Source organism: Capricornis sumatraensis, chromosome 20 (assembly GCF_032405125.1).
Source record: "Capricornis sumatraensis isolate serow.1 chromosome 20, serow.2, whole genome shotgun sequence".
NCBI lineage: Eukaryota > Metazoa > Chordata > Mammalia > Artiodactyla > Bovidae > Capricornis > Capricornis sumatraensis.
Window position 1 is genome coordinate 40,042,225 of NC_091088.1, and position 26,873 is coordinate 40,069,097.

The 26,873-nt window shown below is 44.9% G+C and overlaps 1 protein-coding gene and 1 pseudogene across 1 annotated transcript in view; one reads left to right on the plus strand and one right to left on the minus strand.

The window, feature by feature from the left end:
- Positions 1–23,840, minus strand: part of CMTM4 (CKLF like MARVEL transmembrane domain containing 4) — a 73,543-nt gene extending 49,703 nt beyond the window's left edge. The window contains exon 1 of the mRNA XM_068993260.1: positions 23,655–23,840. Within this exon, the coding sequence (XP_068849361.1) occupies positions 23,655–23,840 (186 nt within the window). The remainder of the gene's footprint in view (positions 1–23,654) is intronic.
- On the plus strand, positions 4,789–5,606 carry LOC138096523 (charged multivesicular body protein 5 pseudogene; annotated as a pseudogene).
- Positions 23,841–26,873: the final 3,033 nt, after the last annotated feature.

Consider the following 26,873-nt stretch of genomic DNA (forward strand, 5'->3'; position numbering starts at 1 on the left):
CTGCACGTTGGTGCCGCTACTCAACAGTGAGACATGTTTGTTCCATTAGGCGATTCCTAACGGCAGGAGATGGTGTTCCCCGCAGCTAACAAGTCAGGCAGCCATGTTTTTAACCTGCTCCTCCTTGCAGTCTTTCCCTCAGCCAGTTTTCTCTTCTCGGAAGCAAGCAAGCGGAGGGTTCACGTTTTATTAAGAAAACTCCCTGTGCATAGTTTTCAGCCTCCACTTGGATCCCTGAACAGACTCACTGCTAGGATTCTTTCGGGTTGACAGCATCCAGCCCTTGGTGACCTGAGACAGACCCCCGACCACAGGCTGCACTCCACAGTGGGGCAGGACCCTGGAGCCCCACCAGCCAGGTCGTGCCCCCAACTTCTCAGACCGAGGCAGTCAGTGCTCAGAAACCCCTGCTGCCAGACCAGCCCAGCGGACAGATGCCCACCCCTAAGCAAGCCCAGCTGTCAGAGCAAGAGGCGCTTGGCTGGCCTCAGGCTAGAATGGGGCCAGCTCGGAGCTGGGCAGAGCCCAGTCCGTTTCAGATGTGATGAGGTCACGGGCTAGGACATGGGCCCTGTGGACACGGGAAGAGGACATGGGTCCTTTGTGGCCCAGGAGCCACGGGCTGCCCTCAACCCGGCAGCTAGAAAGAGAAACAGTCCTGCTGAATGAGGCAGTGACTCGAGTAAAACCCCCAAGATTCATGAGGGCCCATTGCTTGGCCCTGCCAGGGCTCCCTCCAAGGTTTATCTGGTCTTGCAGTCCACCCAAAGGAACCCGTGTGTCCACCCAAAGGAGCCCGTGTGTCCCTCTGTTCTGGGCAACTCAGAGCGGACCCACACTGCATGGATGGGCTCAGCCATGAGGGCAGCCCACCCGGTCAGTCCTGGAGGCCCCTCAGTGCCCACACCCAGAGCTCCTGGGGCAGAAGGCATGTCAGGGGATTGGTACAGCCTTGATGACCCATCAATTGTTGGACAGATGTTCCAACAATAATTTAGGTTCAGAACGGGATTGCAAGTTTAATTACAACAACATGGGAGCTCTCGTTGAAATGAGTCAGAAGGTTACCTTTTTATCTGTATTCACCTATTCAGCACTGAATACATCATCATCTACATACCTCACAGAGGACCACACAAAAGGCTAGAAGGCCCTGCATACGCTTCCTAATCTAAATAAATTTATTTACCGAATCTGGAAAATTAAACTTCAAGTTCACACTTTGGTTTTATCCAGTCCGTCTTATTTAAAAATGCACTCGCACGACTTCCCTGGTGGTCCAGTTAAGAATCCACCTGCCAGTGCAGGGGACAAGGTCCAGGGAGACTCCACATGTCGCGGGGCACCTAAGCCCATGCACCACAACTACTGAAACCCGTGCACCTTAAAGCCTGCGCTCCACAACAAGAGAAACCACAGCGAGGAGCCCAGGCACTGCAACTAGAGAGTGGCCCCTGCACAGCAACACAGACCAGTGCGGCCAAAAACAAAAATAAATTAAAAAATTTTTTAAATAAAAATGCACTCTCGTATCTAACTTAATATCACAGCTAAGCCATACCTCTAAATAAGTTTCCCAGTTAAACAATCAAGACATAAGCTGCTTCACATAGCACCTCTGTGCCAGTCAGAGATATTCCAGTCTGGGTGGCAACTTGGCTTGGCAAGAGGATAGCAAATTAAAAACGGCACCTGCTCTGGGCTGATGAATTGGGATGCTGCCCAGTACCAGGGCATGTGCCTTGGCAACAGAGCATGCAGGCTGGATCTCAGCCTCCTTCACCCTCTTGGCTAGACCCACCGTGCAGTACACAACCTGCCCAACTGTACAAAGTAGCCACGGACAATACAGATTCAGAGCAGGATCGCAGGGACTTTCTTTGTTCCTCTATGACAATAATAATAATACTGAACCAGCAACCCACTCCAGTACTCTTGCCTGGAAAATCCCATGGAAGGAGGAGCCTGGTAGGCTACAGTCCATGGGGTCGCAAAGAGTCGGACACAACTGAGCGACTTCACTTCACTAATCTTGCTAAATCCTGTATTTGCAGGTCTTGATGATCTGTTTGTTAAGTATTAAGAAGCTTACTAATAGGTAGAATTTTAAAATATTGTTTTGTTTTCATTTATATGGATCTGGTCTGAGACTCAACGATAGAGGTCACTTTCCATTAAAAAAAATAGACAAAACAAAGGGGCTTTCCTGGTGGCTCAATGGTAAAGAAACTGCCTGTCAATGCAGGAGACACAGGTTGGAGTCCAGATCTGGGAAGATCCCCCACTCTTCAGAGCCCGTGCATGCAACTGAGCCCATGTGCCACAACTACTGAGGCTGCGCTCTAGAGCCTGGGAGCTGAAACTGCTGAAGCCCACGTGCCCTAGAGCCAGGGCTCTGCAACAAGAGAAGCCATTGCGATGACGAGCTCGTGCACCAGGACACCCCCATTCATTGCTAGAAAAATGCCCAAGCAGCAACAAAAACTCAGCATAGCCAAAAACAAATAAATTAATTAAATGATTAAATAAAAATAAGACTGGCAGGTCTCCTACAGAACTCCATGGAGCTAAACACAGAGGAGAGACCTCATAAACTATTGCCCCCAATGAGTTCCCCCAGGTTTCCCTCAACCTAGTAATTTATCATTCTCTGTGGGCTTCCCTTATCTAATAAGCTTGGCAGTCCCAGGTCCAAAAAATCCCAAACTAAGAGCTAAAATTTTTCCAAAGCATATGGTGAAGGTGAGACACATGCAGCATTTCCCCAGCTACCTCACCAAAACCACCTCTGAGCACCCACAGCACCAGTAACACCCTCATCACCAGCTCCACACCATCGCACGTTTTGGGACCATGCACAGAGCCGTGTGGATGAGCCCACCTGTGACAAGTGGGGGTCTGTCTCCCTAGTTTCAGCTCTAAAACCAAACTCTAAAGGAACATCCATCAATTTTTCAGCAGAAAAAATTATCTGGATCTCAACTTTTTAAATAACTGCATTTATCATTTTTGGCTGTGGAATAACTATTTATTACTTTTGGCTGTGGTGTGTCTCCGTTGCTGCATGGGGTTTTCTCCAGTCTCGGAGAGCGGGCTCTACTCTGTGCCTTGGTGCGCAGGTTTCTCATTGTGGTGGCTTCTCTTGTTTCAGAGCACAGACTCCAGGGCACTTGGGCTCAGCAGTTGTGGCTCACGGGTTTAGATCCTCCACGGCATATGGGATCTTCTTGGACCAGGGGTTGAATCCATGTCTCCTGCATTGGCAGGAGAAGTCCTTACCACTGAGCCACCAGAGAAGCCCCCTGATCTCAATTTTTAACACATTATTTTTTGACCTCTCTGTGCAGCTTGCAGGATCTTAATTCCCTGACCAAGGATCAAACCCAGGTCCCTGGAATGAAAGCACCAAGTCTTAACCACTGGACAGCCAGCAAATTCCCCTTGATGTCAATTTATTAACAAATTAAGGAACTAAAAGGCAAATTCTATCTACCAACATCAGGGCTTTACTACAATCCAAGCTTGGGGGTTCCCAAGTCTACTGCCCACCCTAGTACATTCACTTGAGCCATGTGCCTGGGCTGGGTAAATGCCTGCACTTTAAACTGAATATCACAGGCAAAGACTTGATTTGTAATATACAGCTGTTCCTAAAACTAATATCCTAGAATGTGCCTGAGGCTATTAACCATTCATCTGTCTTCCCCATAATCCCATAAAGGATAAGAAAGATGATTAGAATTCAGAGCTATCCCACATCTGGCTTCACAGAAAGGAATCAAACTGTCACCAAGAGCAGCAGCTAGTTACAGGGGCAAGCACACCCATCTGAGACCCAGGTTCCAGCACCATCAACAAACTGGGTAGCCACAGGTTAAGTTACAGCTTCTCTAGGGTCAGATTCCTCACCTAAGAAACAAAGGAGTGGCACACGTGGATGGCTTCTAGATTCCTTCTGGTCTAAAATTATAAGTTGGAGTAGGAAACAGCAACCCACTCCAGTATTCTCACCTGGAGAATCACATGAACAGAGGAACCTGGCAGGCTACAGTCCACAGGGTCACAAAGAATCAGACACACCTGAGCACGTGTACAAAATTATATTCTAAGTTGAAGTTTAAAGATGTTTTGAGCCATCTGAAACCTCTATTACTGATTTACACCATGCTCTCACCTTGCTATGGACTGAACTGTATCCCCCTAGCCCCTAAATTCACACTTCTCACACCCAGGCTCTATGCTTGGCACTTTCAGTTCAACTTCACATCAACTCTACAGTGGCAGGTAATCTTAGCTGTGCGTGTGTGCTAAGTCACTTCAGTAGTGTCTGACTCTTTGCGATCCCATGGACTATAGCTTGCCAGGCTCCTCTGTCCATGGGATTCTCTAGGCAATAATACTGGAGTAAGTTCCCGTGCCCTCCTCCAGGGGATCTTCCTGACCCAGGGATCGAAGCTGCATCTCTTATGTCTCCTGCATTGACGGGCAGGTCCTCTATGACTAGTGTCATCTGGGAAATCCCGGAAGGATGAGGCCTAAAATGTATAGTTCTACGGATGGGTGATCAAGATCTATTTTTGTGAAGAACAGTAACCAGGGAGAAATAAGAAAAACAAAAGAGAACTCTACAGTAAGGTGCAGGAGGCCATAAAGAATGTTCCTCCAGCCACCTGACAATGTGGAAATCAACCGTCAGGATGGAGGAACACAGGAAAGAGAGTAAGGAATGAATAAAATCAGGAGGTTCTAACATATACAGGCTGGATTAAAAAGCCTGCCCAGGGCCGCCCAAGATGAACCGATTTCTCGGGAAAGCGAAACCCAAGGCTCCGCCGCCCAGCTTGACTGACTGCATTGGCACGGTGGACAGCAGAGCAGAATCCATTGACAAGAAGATTTCTCAGCTGGATGCTGAACTAGTGAAGTATAAGGATCAGATCAAGAAGATGAGGGAGGGACCTGCAAAGAATATGGGCAAGCAGAAAGCCTTGCGGGTTTTAAAGCAAAAGCGGATGTACGAGCAACAGCGGGACAATCTCGCCTAACAGTCATTTAATATGGAGCAAGCCAACTACACCATCCAGTCATTGAAGGACACCAAGACCACGGTTGATGCTATGAAATTGGGAGTAAAGGAAATGAAGAAAGCATACAAGCAAGTGAAAATTGACCAGATTGAGGATCTACAAGACCAGCTAGAGGATATGATGGAAGATGCAAATGAAATCCAAGAAGCACTGAGTCGTAGTTACGGCACCCCAGAATTAGATGAAGATGACCTCGAAGCAGAGTTGGATGCACTGGGCGATGAGCTTCTGGCTGATGAAGACAGTTCTTATTTGGATGAAGCAGCAGCTGCGCCCACAATTCCAGAAGGTGTTCCCACTGACACAAAGAACAAGGATGGAGTCCTGGTGGATGAATTTGGATTGCCACAGATCCCTGCTTCGTAGACTTTCATCATTCAAGTATATCGTGTAAAATAAATGCGTATTCTGGGACTGGGGAATATTTATCTTTCCAAGTTTGCCATAACAGATTTAGGTTTCTTTCCTTTCCTTGGAGGAAAAGTTAATTATTTTGCTTTTTTTTTTTCCTATAAGAGACTCATTGCTTGGAGGAGGCTTTCTTGATACTAAATTTTTATTCCTTTTCTCTTATGAAAGACTAACTTAAAATTATCATTGGATATGTCCATCTTAATTCCTTAATAATAATAATTCTGAAATAAAACCAAGGAAATGGATATCTTTTAAGTTCTATGACACCATATCTCCACAATCTCAAACTGACCTGATATATTGATGGCAAAGATAAGAATGGTGGGACTGTCCATATTATGATTCAAAACCATTTTCTCTTGTGGTGTTATAGGTTGGTTATAGTGATGGCCTTTTTGGGTGAGTTTTGTTCTGTCTTGTGAGTATATCATTACTGTGTCCAGTATTGGAATGGAATTATCACTACTGTACCATGGGTGGATATTTTGATTCTGTGGGTCATTCAGTATTACAGCTGACTGGTAATCAATAATGAATATTTCTTGATATTTAATGTATAGGACATTTATTTATACTCATTAAATATTTTTCAAAAGGAAAAAAATAAAAATAAAAAATAAAAAGCCTGCCCACCCAGACCCCTCCCCATTTATTTCCCTTCTCAGGATAAACTGTGGACGATTTTGAAAATAGACCAAAAAGACATATTCAATGGATGAATAGGCCTTATTAGGATATAACTTTGCAAGTTATCTTATCCTATGGTTTTTATACTTTTCACAGTCTTTTGAGTTATTTTGCAACTCTGAAGTTATACATAAGTGATAGCAGTGCAAATAATTCTTGCCTGAAGACAGGTACATGGATTGTTTGGCAGAGAGACAACACACTCCCCGCTTCAAAGTCAAAGTTGCATCTACTGAAATTCATTTCATGGTATATGTATGTGTGCCTACTCTGAATTTTCCTTTGAACAGGCTATGACATCTTACTGGCTCCTTCATTATTTACTCTTTCATATTTGTATGTGAGTCATGATTTTATCTTTTAAAAATTATCCTCTAATACCCATAAACATGGTTTCCCAGGTGGCGCTAGTGGTAAAGAACTGGCCTGCCAATTCAGGAAATATAAAGAGATGTGGGTTCAATCCCTGGGTCAGGAAGATCCCTGGAGGAGGGCATGGCAACCCACTCCAGTTTTCTTGCCTGAAGAATCCCATGGAGAGAGGAGCCTGGCAGGCTACAGTCCAGTGGGTGGCAGAATTGGACATAACTGAAGCGACTTAGCATGCATGCACCCATAAACAAACCAAGTCCAAAAAGGTGCCCAAGGGTGTATTAGCTGCTCTAAGAAGGGGAAAGAAAGGTTCCAGAAATCAATAATCCTTCCAACCCCACATACTTTGAAGGCCACTGGCACAAGCAAACAGGACAATCAAGCTTCAATCTTTATCCCTCTACCCTTCCTCTACCAGCAAATCTTAAATTTCACTGATAATCCAAGGAGTTAGAAGAGAAGGACTAAGGGGCCTCACTCTGTAATACCACCCACCCCTCCCAACTATGACAGATGTGATTCATGGATTGTGCAAGAACTGAGAGCCAGAAGGTCTCTTAAAGCTGCCTGGCCCACCAGGAGCAATACCGGCAGAAGAGGGAAAACAGAAATGGGCTAAGTTCCTGTACAACAGGAAAGATGAGTGATGTTGGAACAAATCTCATAATCTGTCTAATGGTTGTATTACAGCATCACACACATGTAGGGGGTCCAGGTGTGGTCTCCAAAGGCAGACTAGTGAGCTCCCCACTCACTAGCTGCGGGGACTCTGAGTGAGTGATTGAACTCAGCCTGTTTCCTCAGCAGTAAAGTATCTGCCTCGTAGGACTGCTATGAGCATTAAATGAGCTAACACATGCAGAACACTAGCAGTCTGGACGTGGTAGAAGTGCAATAAATGTTAGCTTCAATATTTCTTTGTTTGAGAAACAAACAATGAAAAGTAACAACAAGGGATATAATAAAACATGATTACCGCCTCTTCTCTCCCACTTGTCACATCCTTTCCGCCTCTGATCCTCACCTGAGTTGCTCAAAGTCTCTTAGCAGGCCTTGGATCATCTCATCCTTCTCAAAGCCATTCCTCACACTCTCTAACCCAGCGAGGGCCAACAGAAACACATGAGCCACGTGAGTAATTTCAAGTCTTCCAACAGTCATACTTTAAAAAGTAAAAAGAAATAGGTGGAGTGGACTTCCACAGTGGTACAGTGGATAGGAATCCACCTGCCAATGCAGGGGACATGGGTTCGATCCCTTGTCTGGGAAGATTTCACACGCTGCAGAGCAACCAAGCCCGAGTGCCACAGCCACTGAGCCTGTGCTTTACAGCCCACAAGCTGCAACTGCTGAGCCCTGCGCCTAAAGCCTGCACTCTGCAGCAAGAGAAGCCACAGCAGTGAGAAGCCAGCATGCCACAACGGAGTAGCCCCTTATCCACAACTAGAGAAAGCCCTCGCAGAGCAGTGAAGACCCACCACCACAAAAAAATAAATAATTTTAAAAATAAGACTCCAAAATGGAGACCTTTCCTTGATTCATGGTTTCACATTTTAAAAAAAGAAACAGATGGAGCAAATTTTAATAGTAAATTTAATTTATCCCAATGTAGCCAAAATATCACCATTTTGACACATAATTTTACATTCTGTTTTTTTTCCTATTACATCTTTAAACTCTAGCATGCATTTTACACTTATGCATACCTCAAATTCAATATGTCAGCAAATCTGGAAGACTCAGCAGCGGCCACAGGACTGGAAAAGGTCAATCCTCATCCCAATTCCCAAGAAGGGTAGTACTAAAGAATGTGCTAGCCATCAGACAATTGCACTCGTCTCCTATGCTACTAACGTCATGCTTAAAATCTTGCATGCCAGGCTTCAGCATTATGCAAACCAAGAACTTCCAGATGTCCAAGCTGGTTTTAGAAAAGGAAGAGAAACGAGAGATCAAATTGCCAACATTTGCTGGATCAGAGAGAAACCAAGGGAATTTCAGAAAAATATCTACCTCTGTTTCATCAATTACACCAAAGCCTTTGACTGTGTTCAGTTCAGTTCAGGTGCTCAGTCGTGTCCAACTCTTTGCAACCCCACGCACTGCAGCATGCTAGACTTCCTTGTCCATCACCAACTCCCGGAGCTTGCTCAAACTCATGTCCATGGAGTCGGTGATACCATCCAACCATCTCATTCTGTCATCCCCTTCTCCTCCTGCCTTCAATCTTTCCCAGCACCAGGGTCTTTTCCAATGAGCCAGTTCTTCGCATCAGGTGGCCAAAGTATTGGAGCTTCAGCATCAGTCCTTTCAATGAATATTTGACTGTGTGGATCATAACGAACTGTGGAAAGCTCTTAAAGAGATGGGAATACCAGACCATCTTACCTGTCGTCCAAGAAACCTGTATTCAGGTCAAGAAGCAACAGTTAGAACCCTGTATGGAACAACTGATTGGTTCAGGATTGAAAAAGGAATACGACACCACCATCTGCTGCAACCCTGTTAGTTTAACCTATATGTTAGTTTAACCTAGAGCACATCATGAGCAATACCAGGCTGGATGAGTTACAAGCTGGAATCAAGACAGGCAGGAGAAACATCAACAATCTCAGATATATGGATGATACCACTCTAATGGCAGAAGTCGAAGAGGAACTAAAGAGCCTCACGATGAGGGTGAAGGAGTAGAGTGAAAGAACTGGCTTAAAACGAAATATTGAAAAACTAAGATCATGGCATCTGGCCCCATTGCTGCATGGCAAATAGAAGGGGAAAATGTGGAAGTAGTGACAGAATTCCTCTTCTTGGATTCCAAACCCACTGCAGACAGTGACTGCAGCCATGAAATCAGAAGACTATTGCTTCTGGGCTGAAAGCTATGACAAACCTAGACAGTGTGTTGAAAAGCAGAGACATTACTTTGCTGACAAAGGTCCATATAGTCAAGGCTATGGTTCTCCCAGGGGTCACATATGGTTGTGAGAGTCGAACCGTAATTACAGAAGGCCAAGTGCTGAAGAACTGATGCCTTCAAACTGCAGTGCTGGAGAAGACTCCTGAGAGTCCCTCGGACAGCAAGGAGATCAAACCAGTCAAATCTTGAGGGAAATCAACCCTGAATACTTGTAGGAAGGACTGATGCTGAAGCTGAAACTCCAGTATTTTGGTCATCTGATGCGAACAGCCAACTCATTGGAAAAGTCCGTGATGCTAGGAAAGACTGAGGGCAGAAGGAGAAAAGGGCATCAGAGGAGACAGCTGGATGGCATCACCGATTCAATGGACATGAGCTTAGGCAAACTTTGGAAAACTATGAGGGACAGAGAGGCCGCCTGCTGCAGTCCATGGGGTCGCAAAGAGTAGACCCCACTGGGAGACTTGAGGGAGCAACAGCACCTCAAGTTCATACTGGCCACACTGCAAGTGCTCAACAGCCACCGCTCTGCCCGCTCATCTCTTTCAGAAGATTCAAGTCCATTAGCCTAACAAGCTGGGCCCCATTTCGGTGCCCCCCACCCTCCCCCATCCCTGCCCTTCCATACCTTTGCCCGGTGAACCATACCTGCACCTCCTTCTCACCCATTTCACGCTCACGCGTGACTCCCAGGAGCTGGTATACTCCTTCTCCACAGGACACACCATACCTGATTCCAGGCTCTAGCCATTCAATGTGCAAATATGTCCATTTCCCACAAGGGCTTCCTAGGAAGCCCACTGTCCTGGGCCACTAGTAGAGCACTTGGCTCCAGTGGTCAGGACGGATGGTGTACCTTTTCTGCCTCACATCAAACCCTCCAAGCCCCTCAGAGGCAGGGCTTTGTGTCCTATTGATGGAGGTACATTAGCACCTGGCCCAGCCTAGGTGTTCAACACATATATAAAGCACAGAGTTCTTTTTTCAAATGGAAAGAATATGTTAGAATTTTTACCAAAATCTAGTTACTGACCTTGATCTAACTCTAAAATTATTTAGCCAGCTCTTAATATGAAATTATACACACTGTGTAGAGCTTGGACCAAAAATGGTTGAAAGTAGACCAGCTATAAAGAAGCAACTACTGCTGGAAGAGCCATTGTTCCTGAGGTTTGTTTTTTTTCCACTGGCACAAAAAACTTTTAGCCTTAAACTGTTTTTCATAGCTGTGCTGGAATAAACGGGAAACCACAAAAATGAAGGCTTCCCCTGCACCAGTCATCAAATCGTAGTGGCAAGAAAGAAAGCATCCAAAATGATCCACGTTTGATTAAACCCAACATTTTAAGTGTTTATTAACCCACTGAATTCCCAAATTGAACCAACTGTTTGAAATGCTCAGAGACATCATTCTGGATGCCAGCATTTCCTACGGGCCTCTGCAGTCTTCAGTGAAGATCAAGGCCTCCCCTTCTCCGGCCTCACAGAACTGCTATTCTTCTGGTTTCACCAGAGAATGCCATAAAAACAAGCACAAGGACTCTCAGTTGTGACTTCTTCTTTGCACGTGTTAAGTGTCTGCTCTAAGGATTTTCAAAACACTGACTTGGCAGATCCTGAGTGACCCTCTCGCCCAGCAAGTCAATCAGAAAGCAGACAACTTTAATAATAATTACAGAACCCCTGGTTTTCATTTTATACTTTCCTAAGCAGAAAGTTTGGCAAAGCCTCTTATGGTTTCCTCTTCTTTTACAAAAATCTGTCTCCTAAGCAAAAGCTTCTGTTTCCTAGTAGCACTCTACACACTTTTAAAACTCACGGTTTAAAAAAGAAAAAAGAATTACAAAGGCATTTTGTTTCTATACTTTCTCTCCAATATTTTCCGTTTACAACAGAGTCCAGTTTCTCTGCTTAGAAATACATGTTATTGTTCTCTGATAGATTCCATGTTTTCAAACAATTGGACCTTTTAGGAACTATGTTAAATACTACATAAACTGTGACTTTTTTTTCTTTCTTCTATGAAACAAATATGTATATTCACCTGTTTATTCAGGGTCTCTCTATGGGCAGGGACTGTTTTAGACACTGGGGATATAGCAGGGAACTCAAAACACAAAGCTTCAGCTCTGGTGGAGTTGAAATTCTAGTTGGGTAGTAAATGCTGCAAAGCAAAGTAAAGCAGGGTGAAGGGGATAAAAAGCGGGACTGGGGGAACGTCCTACTTTTGACAGGGTGGTCAGGGAAGGTCTCCTGCACAGAACAGGAGAACAGCAGTTCTGAAGAACAGAGCCAAGTGGGCATTCTGGGGAAGGGATGGATGGCGGAGAGGGGACGGGGGGCGGGGTGGGGGGGCGGTCTATGAAGACTGAACTTCAAATGCAAAGACTCTGAGACAGGAATATGTAAATCAAAGTTTCTGGTCAAGTGAAATAATCAGGACCTTAAAACCCTAGTCAAAAAAGAAATTGTGGGGGGAGAGAGAGGGAGGCTCATGAGGGAGAATATATATATATACACACATACATACTTATGGCTGATTCACACTGTTGAATAGCAGAATTATCCTCCAATTTAAAATAAGAAGAAATAAAAAAAAAAAGAAATTGATGCTGGGCTTTATATGAGGTTTTCTGAAATACAATTGGTACACAGTCCCTCAGTCTGACTCTCAATCTCGCACTTTTATACTAACAACCTTAGGGCTCCCAGGGGACACCCCCACTCTGAAAACGAGTGACAGACTCGACCATCTAATGTGAGCAAACAAGGCCACACACGGGAGGAGCTGAGATGAGGGCTGGGCCTCCTTTTACGTGAGAATTTTTCACACAAAAATCCTCCCCCCCAAGAAGTTAAACTGCGCCGTTCTTACATTTTGAGATAGACGACACTCTGTCTGCGACGTGTGTTTCTCTCTCTAAATAATCCAATTCTTACCTATCACTTTCTCTCTCACTGAATTCTTCCTGAGATGAGCTTCATTAAGTTCTGAAACCAGGTGTGTGATCTCAATTGGAAGACTGTGGGGTTTGCCCAGGTTCTGGTCCCTGTGTATGGGCTCAAGTTCTAGTTCTGAGGTGAACAGTTTCAAAGGTTACCCAGTGTGTGACTGGCAGGGCCTGAAGTTGAATCTTGGCTATCCCACTTTAGTGTGATCGCTTGTAACCTCCACGCTGTAATGTTCCTGGTCTAACGTGCCCACAGCAATCTGTACCTACATCACCCCTGCGCTATACTGCAACTATCTGTTTACATCTCTCCCAGCCTCGAGGTGCTCTTAAGAAAGAGCCATTCACGGAGAAGGAAATGGCAACCCACTTCAGTATTCTTGCCTGGGAAATCCCATGGACAGAGGAGCCTGGTGGGCTACTGTCCTTGGGGGTCGCAAAAGAGTTGTACATGAGTTAGCAACTAAACAAGACTATGCTAAAAATATTTTCAATAGTAAAGGATATTTTGTTACCTCCATTATAGCTTTAAAAATAGCATTTAAAAAAAAAAGAAATTAAACTGTTTCACAATAAGACGGTTTCCAAATGCTAAAAAGGCAAGCTCTTCTCCCAAAAGAGGTGTCACTTTCTGACTTCTGTACTACTCATCTGCCCCCTCTTCGGTCAGCTACAGGCCTGCTCCCAGCTCTGGACCACTTTCAACTGAGCCTCTGAAAGTGTAAACTGGCTCCTGGCCACCACATGAGATGCTGAGGCCATGCCCTCACCCAGAGGTGTCTTGCTCTCTCATTCTCTGCCTTTCCCGGTCTATTCTCCTCCTTAGACTCTGCTAACGAATCCAAATCCCAACTTGTCTCACCCGCTTTTATCTCTGCAAATACAGCCTGTCCCCCAGGAATATTCTTACTTTCCAAAGAAAAACCTCAGAACACACTGTCAATATATGAGCCCTTGCGGCTCTGATTTCAATGACTGGACTATTTCATAATTTAAAGTACAATAATTTTTTTTTAACTTAGGATGTACTTACATAGAGTCTGAGACAGCACAGGAAATCAGGGCTGTCTGGGAAAATGTAGGATCTGTGATCAGGCCTTTGACTGTTGCTCTATTCTCTAATAAACAACTTTATTTTCTAAAGACACATGACATCATTCTACAAAAGGATTTGAAGCTACTTCTAGGAGTAAGGATAAAGAGTCAGCGAGTGATAGGTGTGGGTTGAAGGCCAGAATGCTGGTATTTTCAGTCATTTCAACAGCTCAGGAAGCTAAATGGACCATCATGGAAAATAAACTGCTCTGGCCACCACACAGACCTCAGCCCTTAATGGGGTGAATCACACACCCCATTACCTGTGCTGGAGCTCAGGTAAACGCAGCACTAATTCCAGAGGCTGGAATATGCCTCTCCCCAGCACGCAGGAAAGCACCCATTCATTCTACCAGGAGAATCCTCACGGATCTGACAGGGCGTGTACGCCTGACCCCTTGACCCCTCTAAGCATCCTCTGAGGTGCCATGACCTGAGAAAGGCTCTTAGAACTTTCTAATTAAGAAAAAAATTCATCATCATGATAACTTAGAAATGTATAGAAATATCAAACTCTATCTTGTATATAACAGGAACTAACAGTGTGTGCATGCTAAGTCACTTCAGTAGTGTCCAGCTTTGTGCGATCCCATGGACAGCAGCCCGCCAGACTCCTCTGTCCATGGGGTTCTTCAGACAAGAATACTAGAGTGGGTTGCCATGCCCTCCTCCAGGGGGTCTTCCCGACCCAGGGATTAAACCCGCGTCTCTTATGTCTCCCGCACTGGCAGGCTGATTCTTTACCAGCAGCGCCCCCTGGGAAGCCCCAGCACAGTGTTGTAGGTCAATTATACTTCAAAATTAAACTCATAGAAAAAGAGATCAGAATTGTGGCTACCAGAGATGGAAGAAGGGAAGGAATGAAGGCAATCAAAAGGTACAAACTTCTAGTTACAAGATAAGTAAGTACTAGGAATGTTATGTACAATAGAGTAAGTATAATTAACATTGCTATTGTTATATATGAAAGTTGTCAAGAGAGTAAATTCTGAGTTTTTCTAGTCACAAGGCAAAAAAGATTTTTTCTATTTCTTCTTTTTTTTGGCTGTGCCACATGGCATGTGGGGTCTTCGTTCTCAGATCAGGGATTGAACCTACGCCCACTGCAGTGAAAGCACCGAGTCTTAACTACTGGACCGCCAGGCAAGCCCTCTATTTCTTTAATTTTTATCTATAGGAGAGGGCTGTTCATTAAAGTTAACTGTGGCAACCATTTCATGATGTATGTGAATTAAATCATCATGCTGTATACCTTAAACTTACAGTGCTTATGTTAAGCATATCTCAATAAACCAAGCCACTCCGGTATTTTCTCGCCTGAAAAATCATATGGACAGAGGAGACTGGTAGACTACAGTCCATAGGGTCACAAAGAGTCGGGACACGACTGAGTGACAGAGCACTCACACACATATGGCAATAAAATGGAAAGGAAATTTTAAAAAAAAGAAAGAAAGAAAAAACAAAGGTCTTCCAGAGCTGTCAGCTGAGAATTAATTTGGTCCTGGGACCCAAGAGGAGTCCTGAAGGTCTTACCGAGCTCACCATTTCCCACTGGAGGTTCTTGTGGGTATGGACATTGGTAACTTGGAATAAACTGAGAACTTTAGGTATGTTGTAGGACCAAGTTCATAATTTTTTTTTTTAATGTTCAGAAATGTAATGATATTGCCCTTTGATCTAGTAGAAGTACTACTTGAAATTTAACACCACCACCACCAAAATAGTAACAATTCAAAAGAAGAATGCAGGACATTTACTGAAGGATCCTTCTTTTTAGCAAAAATTGGAAATCATGATCAGGGGAAACCATGATCAGGGGATCTAATGCAGTCTTTGGAAGGGAAAAATTCCAAAATTCTTTTCATTGCCTAAGATTTTTTTCCCTAATTTCCTTCTAAGTTACAATGTTTTCTTTTTCCATTGAGATTTACCTGGCATATAACATTATAACAGGGTGTACAACAGAATGATTCAATATCTCTATATACAAATATCTGTATCAATAATGATGTAGACATTATCACCACATGATCAGCACAGTAGGTCTTATTTAACATGCATCATTATACATAGTTAAAAATTTTTTCCTGTGAGAGCCTATCAGATCTATTATCTTAGCAACTTTCAATTGCAATACAGTATTATTAACTATAGTCACCATGCTATAGGGTAAATTCCTTTCAGATGCAAGAAGTTTTCCCATTAGCATCAACAAATGTACTAAGCACCTGCTATTACGCTGAAGGCTTTTTTTTTTTAAGGAAGATAGACTGAAAAACTTCCTAAGCTTCAAGTTTCTTCAAGATGTCTGTATTATAGAAGTCATTCTCCCCAAGGGCCTCCAAATTACAAAGTAAGGAAAGTAATAAGAGGTTAACTAAACATTATGATTGGCATAACAGCTTTAAGGCTAATCTATCCTGAGGTAGAGCTAGTGACAGCTGACGCCCTGGGAATATTTGAATAGAAGATATTTGCATGTGATATACAAAAGGATGAAGAGTCATACAGTGAAAAATGAGTCTCCCTTCCACCCTGACCCTTGGTCGCCCAGTTTCCCAACTAGGACATTTCAGAGATGTGTGACAGTGCCAACAGGTTCACGTGACTTCTGTGTGAGAGACACTCTGCTAAGGACTTTGTACAGAAGGCTCACAGGTGCCGTGCCAGTAGTGCTCTGATCAGCTTCGATTTACAAACAAGGAGACCTGCTTGTGGCCTGAAGTGAACAAGCAATGGCTCAAAGTCTTGCAGTGATAAGAGACATAAAGCCCGTACTCTCAGAACCCCTCCTCAACCTCCTTCCCCCTACACATACCCCTGAACTCTGCATTCTCTCTTCACATTGCTGTTTCCTCTGCCCTGGAAACCAATCCTTCACCACTCCTCTACCTGATTAACTTGACTTTGCATATCAATTTTAGAATCATCTTGTCTCTTAAAAAAAAAAAAAAAAAAAAAAAAAACCTTGCTGGGATTTTGGGATTATGTTAAACCTAGAGGTCAATTTGTGGAGAAAAGATATTTTAATAACTATATTGAGTCCTCCAATTCATGAATATGTCTGCCCACTTATATCGGTAGTCTTTGATTTCCTCCTTTAGTGCTTCATAGCTTTCAGATCCCGTACACGTTTTATTAGATTTAGACCTATTTCATTTGTTTCAGAGCTATCGTAACTGACAAGGGTTGCTCCCCCGCCCCCAATTTCAGCTTCCAGTGATTTATTATTAGGATATAAAAATATGATTGATTTTTGTGTGTTGACCTTGCTAACTCACACATTAGTCCTTGGAGCTTTTCTTTTTATTGATTCCCATGGGACTGTCTACATAGACAATCAGGCCATCTGCAAATAGGACAGCTGTTCTTTCTTTCCAATCTGAATGCCTTCTATTTACTTTTCCTGCACTGGCTAGCACTTCCAGTAGGATGCGGAATAGCAGTGGTGAGAACAGACTTCACTCCCTTGCTCCCCATCTTAAGGGGAAAGTATTCTCTCACCACCAAGTATGTTAGCTGTAGATATCTCGCAGATGCCCTTTTCCAGGTTTGCTTGGCAACATTTATCATGAATGAATACTGAATTTTCTCAAAAGTTTTTTTTTTTCTGCACTGACATAATCAAGTGTTTTTTGCCCTTTAAACTGTTAGCATGGTGGATTCTATCGCCTGATTTTGGAAAACTGAACCAGCCTTTTGTTCCTGGGACAAACCACAATGATTGTGATGTACTATTCTTTCTACATAACATTGCTGGATTCGATTTCCTCATATTTGTTGAGGATTTTTGTGCCTGTGTTCATGAGGATGAACATGGTCTGGAGTGTTCTTTTCTTGAACTGTCTTTGTCTGGTTTTAAACAGACGTGTACTAGACATTTTTCTGAGGCCTTGAATGATAATTTTACTATTTTAAGCATCATAAAAACTTATGAATGGTTTTATAAATGCTGGAGAGGGTGTGGAGAAAAGGGAACCCTCCTACACTGTTGGTGGGAATGCAAACTAGTACAGCCACTTTGGAGAACAGTGTGGAGATTCCTTAAAAAATTGCAAATAGAACTGCCTTATGACCCAGCAATCCCACTGCTGGGCATACACACCGAGGAAACCAGAACTGAAAGAGACACATGTACCCCAATGTTCATCGCAGCACTGTTTATAATAGCCAGGACATGGAAACAACCTAGATGTCCATCAGCAGATGAATGCATAAGAAAGCTGTGGTACATGTACACAATGGAGTATTACTCAGCCGTTAAAAAGAATTCATTTGAATCAGTTCTGATGAGATGGATGAAACTGGAGCCGATTATACAGAGTGAAGTAAGCCAGAAAGAAAAACACCAATACAGTATACTAACACATATATATGGAATTTAGAAAGATGTCAATGACGACCCTGTATGCAAGACAGGAAAAAAGACACAGCTGTGTATAACGGACTTTTGGACTCAGAGGGAGAGGGAGAGGGTGGGATGATTTGGGAGAATGGCATTCTAACATGTATACTATCATGTAAGAATTGAATCGCCAGTCTATGTCTGACGCAGGATACAGCATGCTTAGGGCTGGTGCATGGGGATGACCCACAGAGATGTTATGGGGAGGGAGGTGGGAGGGGGGTTCATGTTTGGGAACACATGTAAGAATTAAAGATTTTAAAATTAAAAAAATAAAAAACTAAAAAAAAAAAAACTTATGAATGGTTTTAATCTTCGATTTTCTGCTAGAATTTCCTTGACTCCAAGTTTTTGAGCAGGAACACAACTTTCAAAGATAACAAAATTCCCAAGGGAAAATAAAACTATTCTAACTATTCTCACCTTAAGGTACATGTGAGAATCTCATGCAATGGAACTATTTCACCTGTCATTCTCTGCAGGTCCCCACCCTGCTTCAGTGTAGTCAGCAAAGCAGGAACTGTGCTCCCCAGCCTGGGATGAAAAACTGACACAGTTTCTATCAAATAAAAGATACATTATTACCCAACCCTGAAATGCAAATACTCACAGTGGTCACTGAGTTACCTAAGAAAGCACCTGCCAAACATTAACCCCTTTAGTTCTTATAATTCCCCAAACGTTCACAAACGTTCAGTCATTACCACTCACATTTTACTATGCTGCTAAGCTGCTGCTAAACCACTTCAGTAGTGTCCGACTCTGTATAACCCCATAGACGGCAGCCCACCAGGCTCCCCCATCCCTGGGATTCTCCAGGCAAGAACACTGGAGTGGGTTGCCATTTCCTTCTCCAATGCATGAAAGTGAAAAGTGTAAGTGAAGTCATGTCTGACTCCTCACGACCCCATGGACTGCAGCCTACCAGGCTCCTCCACCCATGGGATTTCCCAGGCAAGAGTACTAGAGTAGGGTGCCATTGCCTTCTCTGACATTTTACTATGGGAGAAGCCAAATCACAATGGGATTAAGAGATTTCAAGGCGATCAGCAGAGCTAAAGTCTGAATTTAAACATCACCTACTACCCAACTTTGTTTTAAAAAATAGTCCTAGACAAATGCAATGCAAGGTCAGAAGGTCAATCAGGCATGGGAGGAACTTCAGAAAGGGATTCAGGGACTTCCCAGATGGTCCAGTGGTTAAGACTCCCACTGCAGATGGCACGGGTTCCAACCCTGGTTGGGGAAGTAATATCCCTCAAGCTGGGCAGCACAGCCCAAAAACATTAATACAAGTGATGAAAGGAAGGAAGGAAGAGAGAAAAGAGAGAGAGAAGGAAAGAAGGAAAGGAAAGAAAGAAAGGAATCTGATGCAAAAGAGCTCGCTGAGGGGTGTTTTAGGAACTTAAATGCTGATTCTGGTCTTGGCTCTTTTGACAAGGCCCATCCCCTCACTGCAGAAAGTGAGCAAGACTAATGGCTGAGGAACAGGACACTACACAGGAACTGCTCTCCTAGGGACAGCACAATGGCCACAGAGAAATCAAAATGCTTGTAGAGCGTATCATTTCAGCATGTAAGAGTCAGCCAAAAGATCACCCAAAAGGGTGGACCAAAGACCAGAGAAATGTTCCTGGACTCAAGGTCTGTCCTGCTCAGTGGAACAACTCAAAGTGATGTGTTCAGGAGGCAGTAAAGAGTACGTGTGCGTGCATGCTAAGTCACTTCAGTCGTGTTTGACTCTGTGCAACACTATGGACTATAGCCTGCCAGACTCCTCTGTCCACGGGATTCTCCAGGCAAGAATACTGGACTGGGTTGCCATGCCCTCCTTCTGGGGATCGTCCTGACCCAGGGATCGAACCCACATCTCTTATATCTCCTGCATTGGCAGGCAGGTTCTTTACTTCTAGCACCACCTGGAAAGCCTAAAGAGCATACTGCCTGGGTTCAAATCCCAGTTCCACCAACCATGAGGCCTTAAAGGAGTCACAACCTCTGTGCCTCTAATTTTCTCATCCATAAAAGTGACGAGAGTAAGCATTCATTAATGATGTCCGCTGTTATTATTACTCAGAAAGTTGTCCCACCGAGGGCCTGTGCTTTTCTGACACTGTCCTGACATCAAGGTATAATTGATAGTGTGCCCCTCCCCACCATAAGAGCAAAATTCTGCTTTCAACCAAGTGTGCTTGAGAAAAAAACAAAATCAAAATAGAACAATGAACAATAAATAAACATTAACTATTTCATTAAATGATGTCTGGGAGCTAAAAACCAATAAGCACTCACAGAATCCACATTCAAAAGGAAGAAGAAGGTATTTAAATCTACAGCTTAAACCAACTGTTTTCCTACAAAAAGTACATTCACATTGTTTGAGATATTCTCCCCAACGATATAAACTATGAAAATGCACTGATTAATCTCCATGCTATTTCAGATTAGTTTTATGATCAAATAAGGTTCCACTTAAAAGATCAATTTAACTTTTAAATCACTAGGAAGTAAGCTATCTTTAGTTCAAATATGTAATTTTAGGACTTCCCCGGCGACGCAGTGGATAAGAATCTGCCTGCCAATTTGGGGATCACAAGCTGGATCTCTGGTCTGTGAAGTTTCACGTGCTACGGAGCAACTAAGCCTGTGTGCTCTAGAGCCCATGTTCCCCAACCAGTGAAGAGTAGCCCTCTCTCTGGCAACCAGAGAAAGATCTTGCATAGCAACGAAGACCCAGGGCAACCAAAAACAAATAACTAAAACTTTTTTAAAAAGAGGGACCAGAGAGGTGGTGAAAGTTTATTTTTAAAAATTTAGTTATAATTTTGGGGTGGCATTTTCATCACGTTTCTTTAATTAATTAGCAACAGTGACAGCTAACATTTTATTACACACTAACTAAGCACCTAATAAGCTAGGTGCTAATTTCCACCTATTACCTCATCCTCTTAATCCTGAGGGAGGTATAGGCTTATTTTACAGAAGAACCCCAGCCTTGATGCTGACTATTTACGGTTCTGACAGAGAACTGATAGCCAGTACCTGTATATAAAGTTTTAACACTAAAATGATACAGAGCTTCCCTGGTGGCTCAGCCGATAAAGAACCCACCTGCCAATGTAGGAGATACAAGAAACGTCTGATCCCCAGGTCAGGAAGATACCCTGGAGAAGGAAATGGCAACTCGCTCCAGTACTTTTGCCTGGAAAATTCCACAGACAGAGGAGCCTGGCGGGCTACAGCCCATGGGGTCATGAAGAGTCGGACACAACTGAGCATGCATACACAGGTATAAAGTTTTAACACTAAAAATGATTACAGAAAGGTAAGTCTCAAACTCTAATGTGCAGGAGAACTGGCAAATCTTGCTAAACTGTAGATTATGATTCATAAGGTCTGAGGTGAAGCCTATGATTCTGCAATTCTAACAAGCTCTTAGATGCTAGGACTACTGCCGACCACACTTGGAGCAAGGACCTACAGGTGGCAATAGGCCACAGACTACAAAAAAAATGTCTCTAAAGACTAAAACAAAATTTTAAAAAATCAAACTTTTCACAAAAGCCACAGAATTAAAACTTATATGAAACATATTTCTTGATGGGATGTTGCAACATCTTAGAAATATCTTCAGGGATTTCTCTGGTGGTCCAGTGAATAGGACTCCAAGCTGCCAGTGCTTCCAAGGCAGAAGAGATGGGTTCGATTCCTGGTCAGGGAACTAAGATCCCACATGCTATGTGGGGCAGCCAAAAAAAAAAAAACTTCATAACGACTCTTGTTTTCTTTTCCAGTTTAAGTCAAGAGTCCAATTTCTTGGAGTTTTGTGGAGGGGTTTTCCCTCTAAAAACCCTGAGTTTTTAATCAAGGCTGAAAAGCTAAATGCATGGGAGACTATTTCATGTTGCCATACCCTTCAAGCAGATCCCTGTCCTTCACTCACCCACATATAAGACAACCTCTCACTCTTTAAATTCTAGAGGCAAGAGTTAGGGGAGATTTTAGGAGCTGGACACCAAAGTTCTTCCAGATGAAAAGTAAAGTTCTACCAAAAATAGCAACTTACAAAAAGGCAATGATAAATACCATTTATCACTGGTTTCCATTTATGGCCTTAGGTGACAAAATTCCAGCAATGAGGTGATAGCTAACATGTTATACAAACTACTGGATTTCATTCTTTTACCAGATCCCTTAAGTGGCAGGTCTGTTTACCTTTAAAAGTCCGAGTGAACAAAGCAAGGTACTTAACAAGATCCCTAAATTCCACCTGGGTCCAAATTCCCTTTCTCCCAGCTCTTTTATTCACTTGTGATTATCTGCGCTGTACTCAAACATCAGCTAGCTGCTTCTTGTAAATGGCACCTCCCCCACCTTCTCCATTCTCTTTACTAACAGCAATGCCTAAGTCCAGAACCAATATATCTCTGAGAACATTCCAGTTTAACAGATAAGGTCAGTTTAAAATTCTAGAGAGGAATAACCTGCTCCGTTTGTCTTTCCTGAGAGCCCTTCAAAAACTACCACCCCACAATCAGCAGAACAAGCCTTTCACCCAAAAGAAAGATAAAACAGGCTATGATTCTGCAATTTACAAACACTGAGACCTTTATTGAAAGGATATTCACGTTAAATGATTCCCAAGGAACCTTTACCAACGTACTCAAGTAAGCACAAGGAGACCAATGCTTGGAAGAAACAAAATGCATATACCGTGCAGGTCCGTGCAAATGGCTTCTCTGGCTGAGAAGTCAATGAAGTTTTGTAAGGGGCCTCAGCGGAAGGCCTACCTGTGTCAGGGAATACCGAGACACAGTTTTGTCCCAACAAGAGCATGCTCTATCCACAAACAGAGCTAAGCAACTAACCAAACAGGCTCGTTAGAAACCCACAAAAGAGAGGCAGAGGGGACACTGTCCTGAACACCCTGGAAGCTAAAAATAAGTATTCTGAGGAACGAGCTCTACCATAGACAAGCCCAACAGAAAGTTCTCTGTTTCTATTACCTCCAAAACTGGCTGCCCTCCTGCAGTGATTTAACTCTGGGTACCAACTGGGCAATGCCAGCCACCGTGCTGGGGCGGAAGATTCAGAGATGCCGGTTCTATCTTCTGGGCTAATTAGAAGGAATCAAAACCTCTGCAGTATAAACTGGAGACTCTGCGGGCAGAGTTGGGCTCCCTCAATGCATCTAGACTACATGCCTCCATTCAACCAACATTTATTTGAGCGTCTACCATATACTCAGCACTCTGCTGGGCACCGGGGGAAGAAACCTTTCCCAGTAGTGGCACCAGAGACAAACGACGACGGTCCTGAGCAGTGGAGGATGTGCGGCCCCCGAAAACCTAACACAAGTTGTTGCTATGACCAGCAGCACCCAGGGGAAGGCGTGACCCCCGCCGGGTTCCGCGGACCACCAAGTCCAACAGTGAAAGAGGCTCGCGATAGCGAAGGCTGGCGTGGACAGGTAGGCCCGAGGGCAGGTGTTCAGGAAGAAGGCGCACAACTGAGGCAGCAGGGCTGGGGAAGGCGGGGTCCCCAAGGGAGGCGGGAGGGAAGCCCGGGGATCCGGCTAGAAGAGGGGGCGCATGGAGCTGGGCGATGGGAAGCCCGGAGCGCGGTGGAGGCCGGCAGGGCCTGCGCCCCCTGAAGCGGGAGCAGCGAGGGAAGGCGCGCGGCTAGGCCGCCCGCCCGCACCTGGGGCCCCGCCCGGCACCTACCACTTGGGCGACCTTGAGGCAGCCGAGCGCGCCGCGCAGGTAGTCGGGGTCGCAGCGCAGGCCGGCCAGCCCGCGGCGCTGGCTCACCGGCTCGGTGGTGGGCTGGTACGGGCTGCTGGCGCCCGAGATCATGGAGGTGCTCGAGGCCTCGCCCTCGAAGCCGTCCAGCTCCTCGCCGCTCCGCATGCTGCCGCCCGGCCCGAGCCGCCTCGCGCGGCTGGCTCCCGGCGCCCGGAGCTGGCGGGCTCAGCAGGGCCGCCGCATTGCCGCCGCCGCCGCCGCCGACGGAGACGACGACAGACTGACTTCCCGCACCAGCGCCGCCGCCTCTGCACCCGCCGCCCCGCTGCGGCCGCGGTTCGGTCCGCTCGGGCTCGGCTCCCGCCGCCTCAGCAGCGGAAAGGGAGGGAGGCGGGAGCGAGTGGAGAGAGGAGGCGGGAGCCGGCGCGGCGGGCCGGGAGGGGGCGGAGCGAACGTCCGCCCGCTGGCCGCTCGGCGGCGCTCTGCTCGGCTGCTCCCGCAAGGGGAGGTGGCGGCCCACGCCGCGGGGCCTCGGAGAGGCGGGGCCTCTAGCCAGGCGGGGCTGGGGGCGGGGCGCCGGGAACTCCGGCCCCGCCCTCACCTGCCCTTGCGGGGGGCCCGGCCGCGGCTGCGCGTCAGGCCATCACGGCGTGGGAGGGCAGGGGTCCAGGAGATGGGGGATTGTGGGGACCCGAGAGTGGGGGCTGACGGAGGGTTGAGGTGGACCTGGGCGGGCACGGTGTTGCCTTCCCAGGGCGCTGCCTCAGTTTCTCCCCTGGAGGAAGTAGGCCGGAGGACTTTCTGGTGAAGGCCAAGATGCGCGACCTCGGTGCTGAGAACAGTAAGCCCGGGGTGGACCTGACTTGGGCTGTTTGACTGACAAGAGGGGGCGAAGTGTCTGGGCTCCCTCACCGGGCAGCAAACCGGTTCTGAGGTCAGGGACACAAGTGAGGAGAAATCAGAGTGAGTGAGTGAGTGAGTGGGGTCGTTTAGTACCGGGTCTGAAAGACAGACACACAGTTAGAATTTGTGAATAACTCCCAGTGTACGTTCTGGGTCCACCTGCCTGACGGAGGAGTGGCCGCTTGCCCATAGGAGACCCTTGGTGATGAACATTAGTTTCCTCTCTTAGATGCAAAGGTTTTTGCCATCTCTGTCTAATCATCAAGGCAAGTAAAACACAGATTTTTTACACTGAAGGGCATTAATTAGGGGCCAATTTGCAATTCAAGTGTGAAGACTAATTTTAAGCTTAAGTAAAACACTGACTTTCTAAGAATTGTCGCTTTGGTATTGAACCCTTCCACACCTCAAATAGCTAGAGCTTATCATGCTCGGGGCACTGAGGAAGACCCTTGAAAGTGTTATTCCCATTTTACAGAAGACTCGACTAAGGTTTCAGACTGGTAGTCCCAGGCAACACGGTTGGTGGACAGAGCCAGCTCACGTCCAATTATTTTTTCACTACACGTTGTTCAGTTCAGTTCAGTTGCTCAGTCGTGTCTGACTCTTTGCGACCCCATGAACTGCAGCCCACCAGGCCTCCCTGTCCATCACCAACCCCCAGAGTCTACCCAAATTCATGTCCATTGCCTAGTATATATTTCAGATGAGGTTGTGAAGTGAGAAGCATTAAATGCCATAACTAAGGTGATCTCAATTTAAACAGCACTCACCTTTTGGTTACCAAAGATGGGAAAGACAAGAACACTCTATTCAACCAACAGATATTTACTGGGCACTTCTATGCTAAAGGATATGTTAAGACCTGGAGATTGTCAGTGAAAGACAAGTTGAATGACTGGATGCAGGCTCTGGCCTCTGCTTTCTTCCCAAATCCCAGTGAAATGACAGTTACACGGATTTATGTTTTAAAGGCATAAAACCACAGGGACAAAGAATGAGAGAGGAGACAATGGCAACAAAATGTTGGAAGCAGAAGAGCAAAGGGGCAAATGGTAACTGACTTAGCAGATCCAAAAAAGCTAAACCCTAAGCTGGTACAGGGGAAGGCTGAAATGCATCCTAGGTCATATCACAGGAAAAAAGGCTTGGGAATCATGACATTACCAAACACATCTAGAAGTGGGAGTGAAAGCAGAAATCTAAACAACAAACTAAAAAAAAACCCAAGTGAAAGACTTTTAAGAAGCAAATGGATTCCTGGATCCCCTCCCTTGCCCATCACCCACAACTAGAACTTTTTTCTCTAGAGACGGGAAGACAGAGTCCCTTAGCTAGGGAACACTAGGCACAGTTGAGGGTAGGGGGTACCATATTAAAAATTATATGTATTTGTGTCCTTGGATATTAAATAATATGAAAGCAAAACAAATTTTAATTCATTATGAGTTAAAATCTCACAGGAAAAAGAATCAAAAGACAAAGAGGTGGAAAATGAGAGAAAAGAAAATTAGACGAATAGTCCAAGAGGCTAATAGAATAATAAGACTCTCATAAAGTTAGAACAGAGAATATGGAGGGAAGAAAACAAAAAATAATAATTCAGGAACATGTTTACAGAGCCAAAGGATATGAGTTTTGGATTTAAAGGACCCATCAGTGCCCAGCACAATGAATCAACATGGACCAGCATCAGATACATCAGATCACTGGGGCAAAGAGAAGAGCCTCAAGATTCCAGAGAACTGAGCAGGTTTCATTATAAAGATCAGGAATCAGAAAGGCATCAAGAAAGAAAGAAAGAAAGAAAGGCATCAGACCTTTCAAAAGCAACTTAGGGGGAGGTTCAAGGGAATGGAGTAAATCATTCCATATCCTGAGGAAAAATGATGCCCACTTAGAAGTCTGATTCCAGCTGGAGTATCAACTGGGTGTGATGACTTATGAAAGACTCTTTTGGACATGAAAGACTCCTGTCTCTTCTCAGGAGGCTGCTGGAGAAGAATACCATCAGTACAAGGATTTAAACCAAAGAAGCAGAGGACATGGGATCCAGGAAAGGGTGGATGCAGCATAGAGAGAGGTGATAAGAGTCCTTATGGTGAGGGAGACATAGGCCCCTGTGCAGCAGGGCTGGGGGTTGACCAGACCAGATTAGAGCAGCTAGAGGGTTCAGGAGACATCTTCAAGATGAAATTATTCGATTCACCAAAAAGTTCATTCAGGTTTTTCACTGTCTTACCCAAAGAACTTTTTGGCTAATGCAGTAAGAATGTGTCTGAATATACAGAAAAG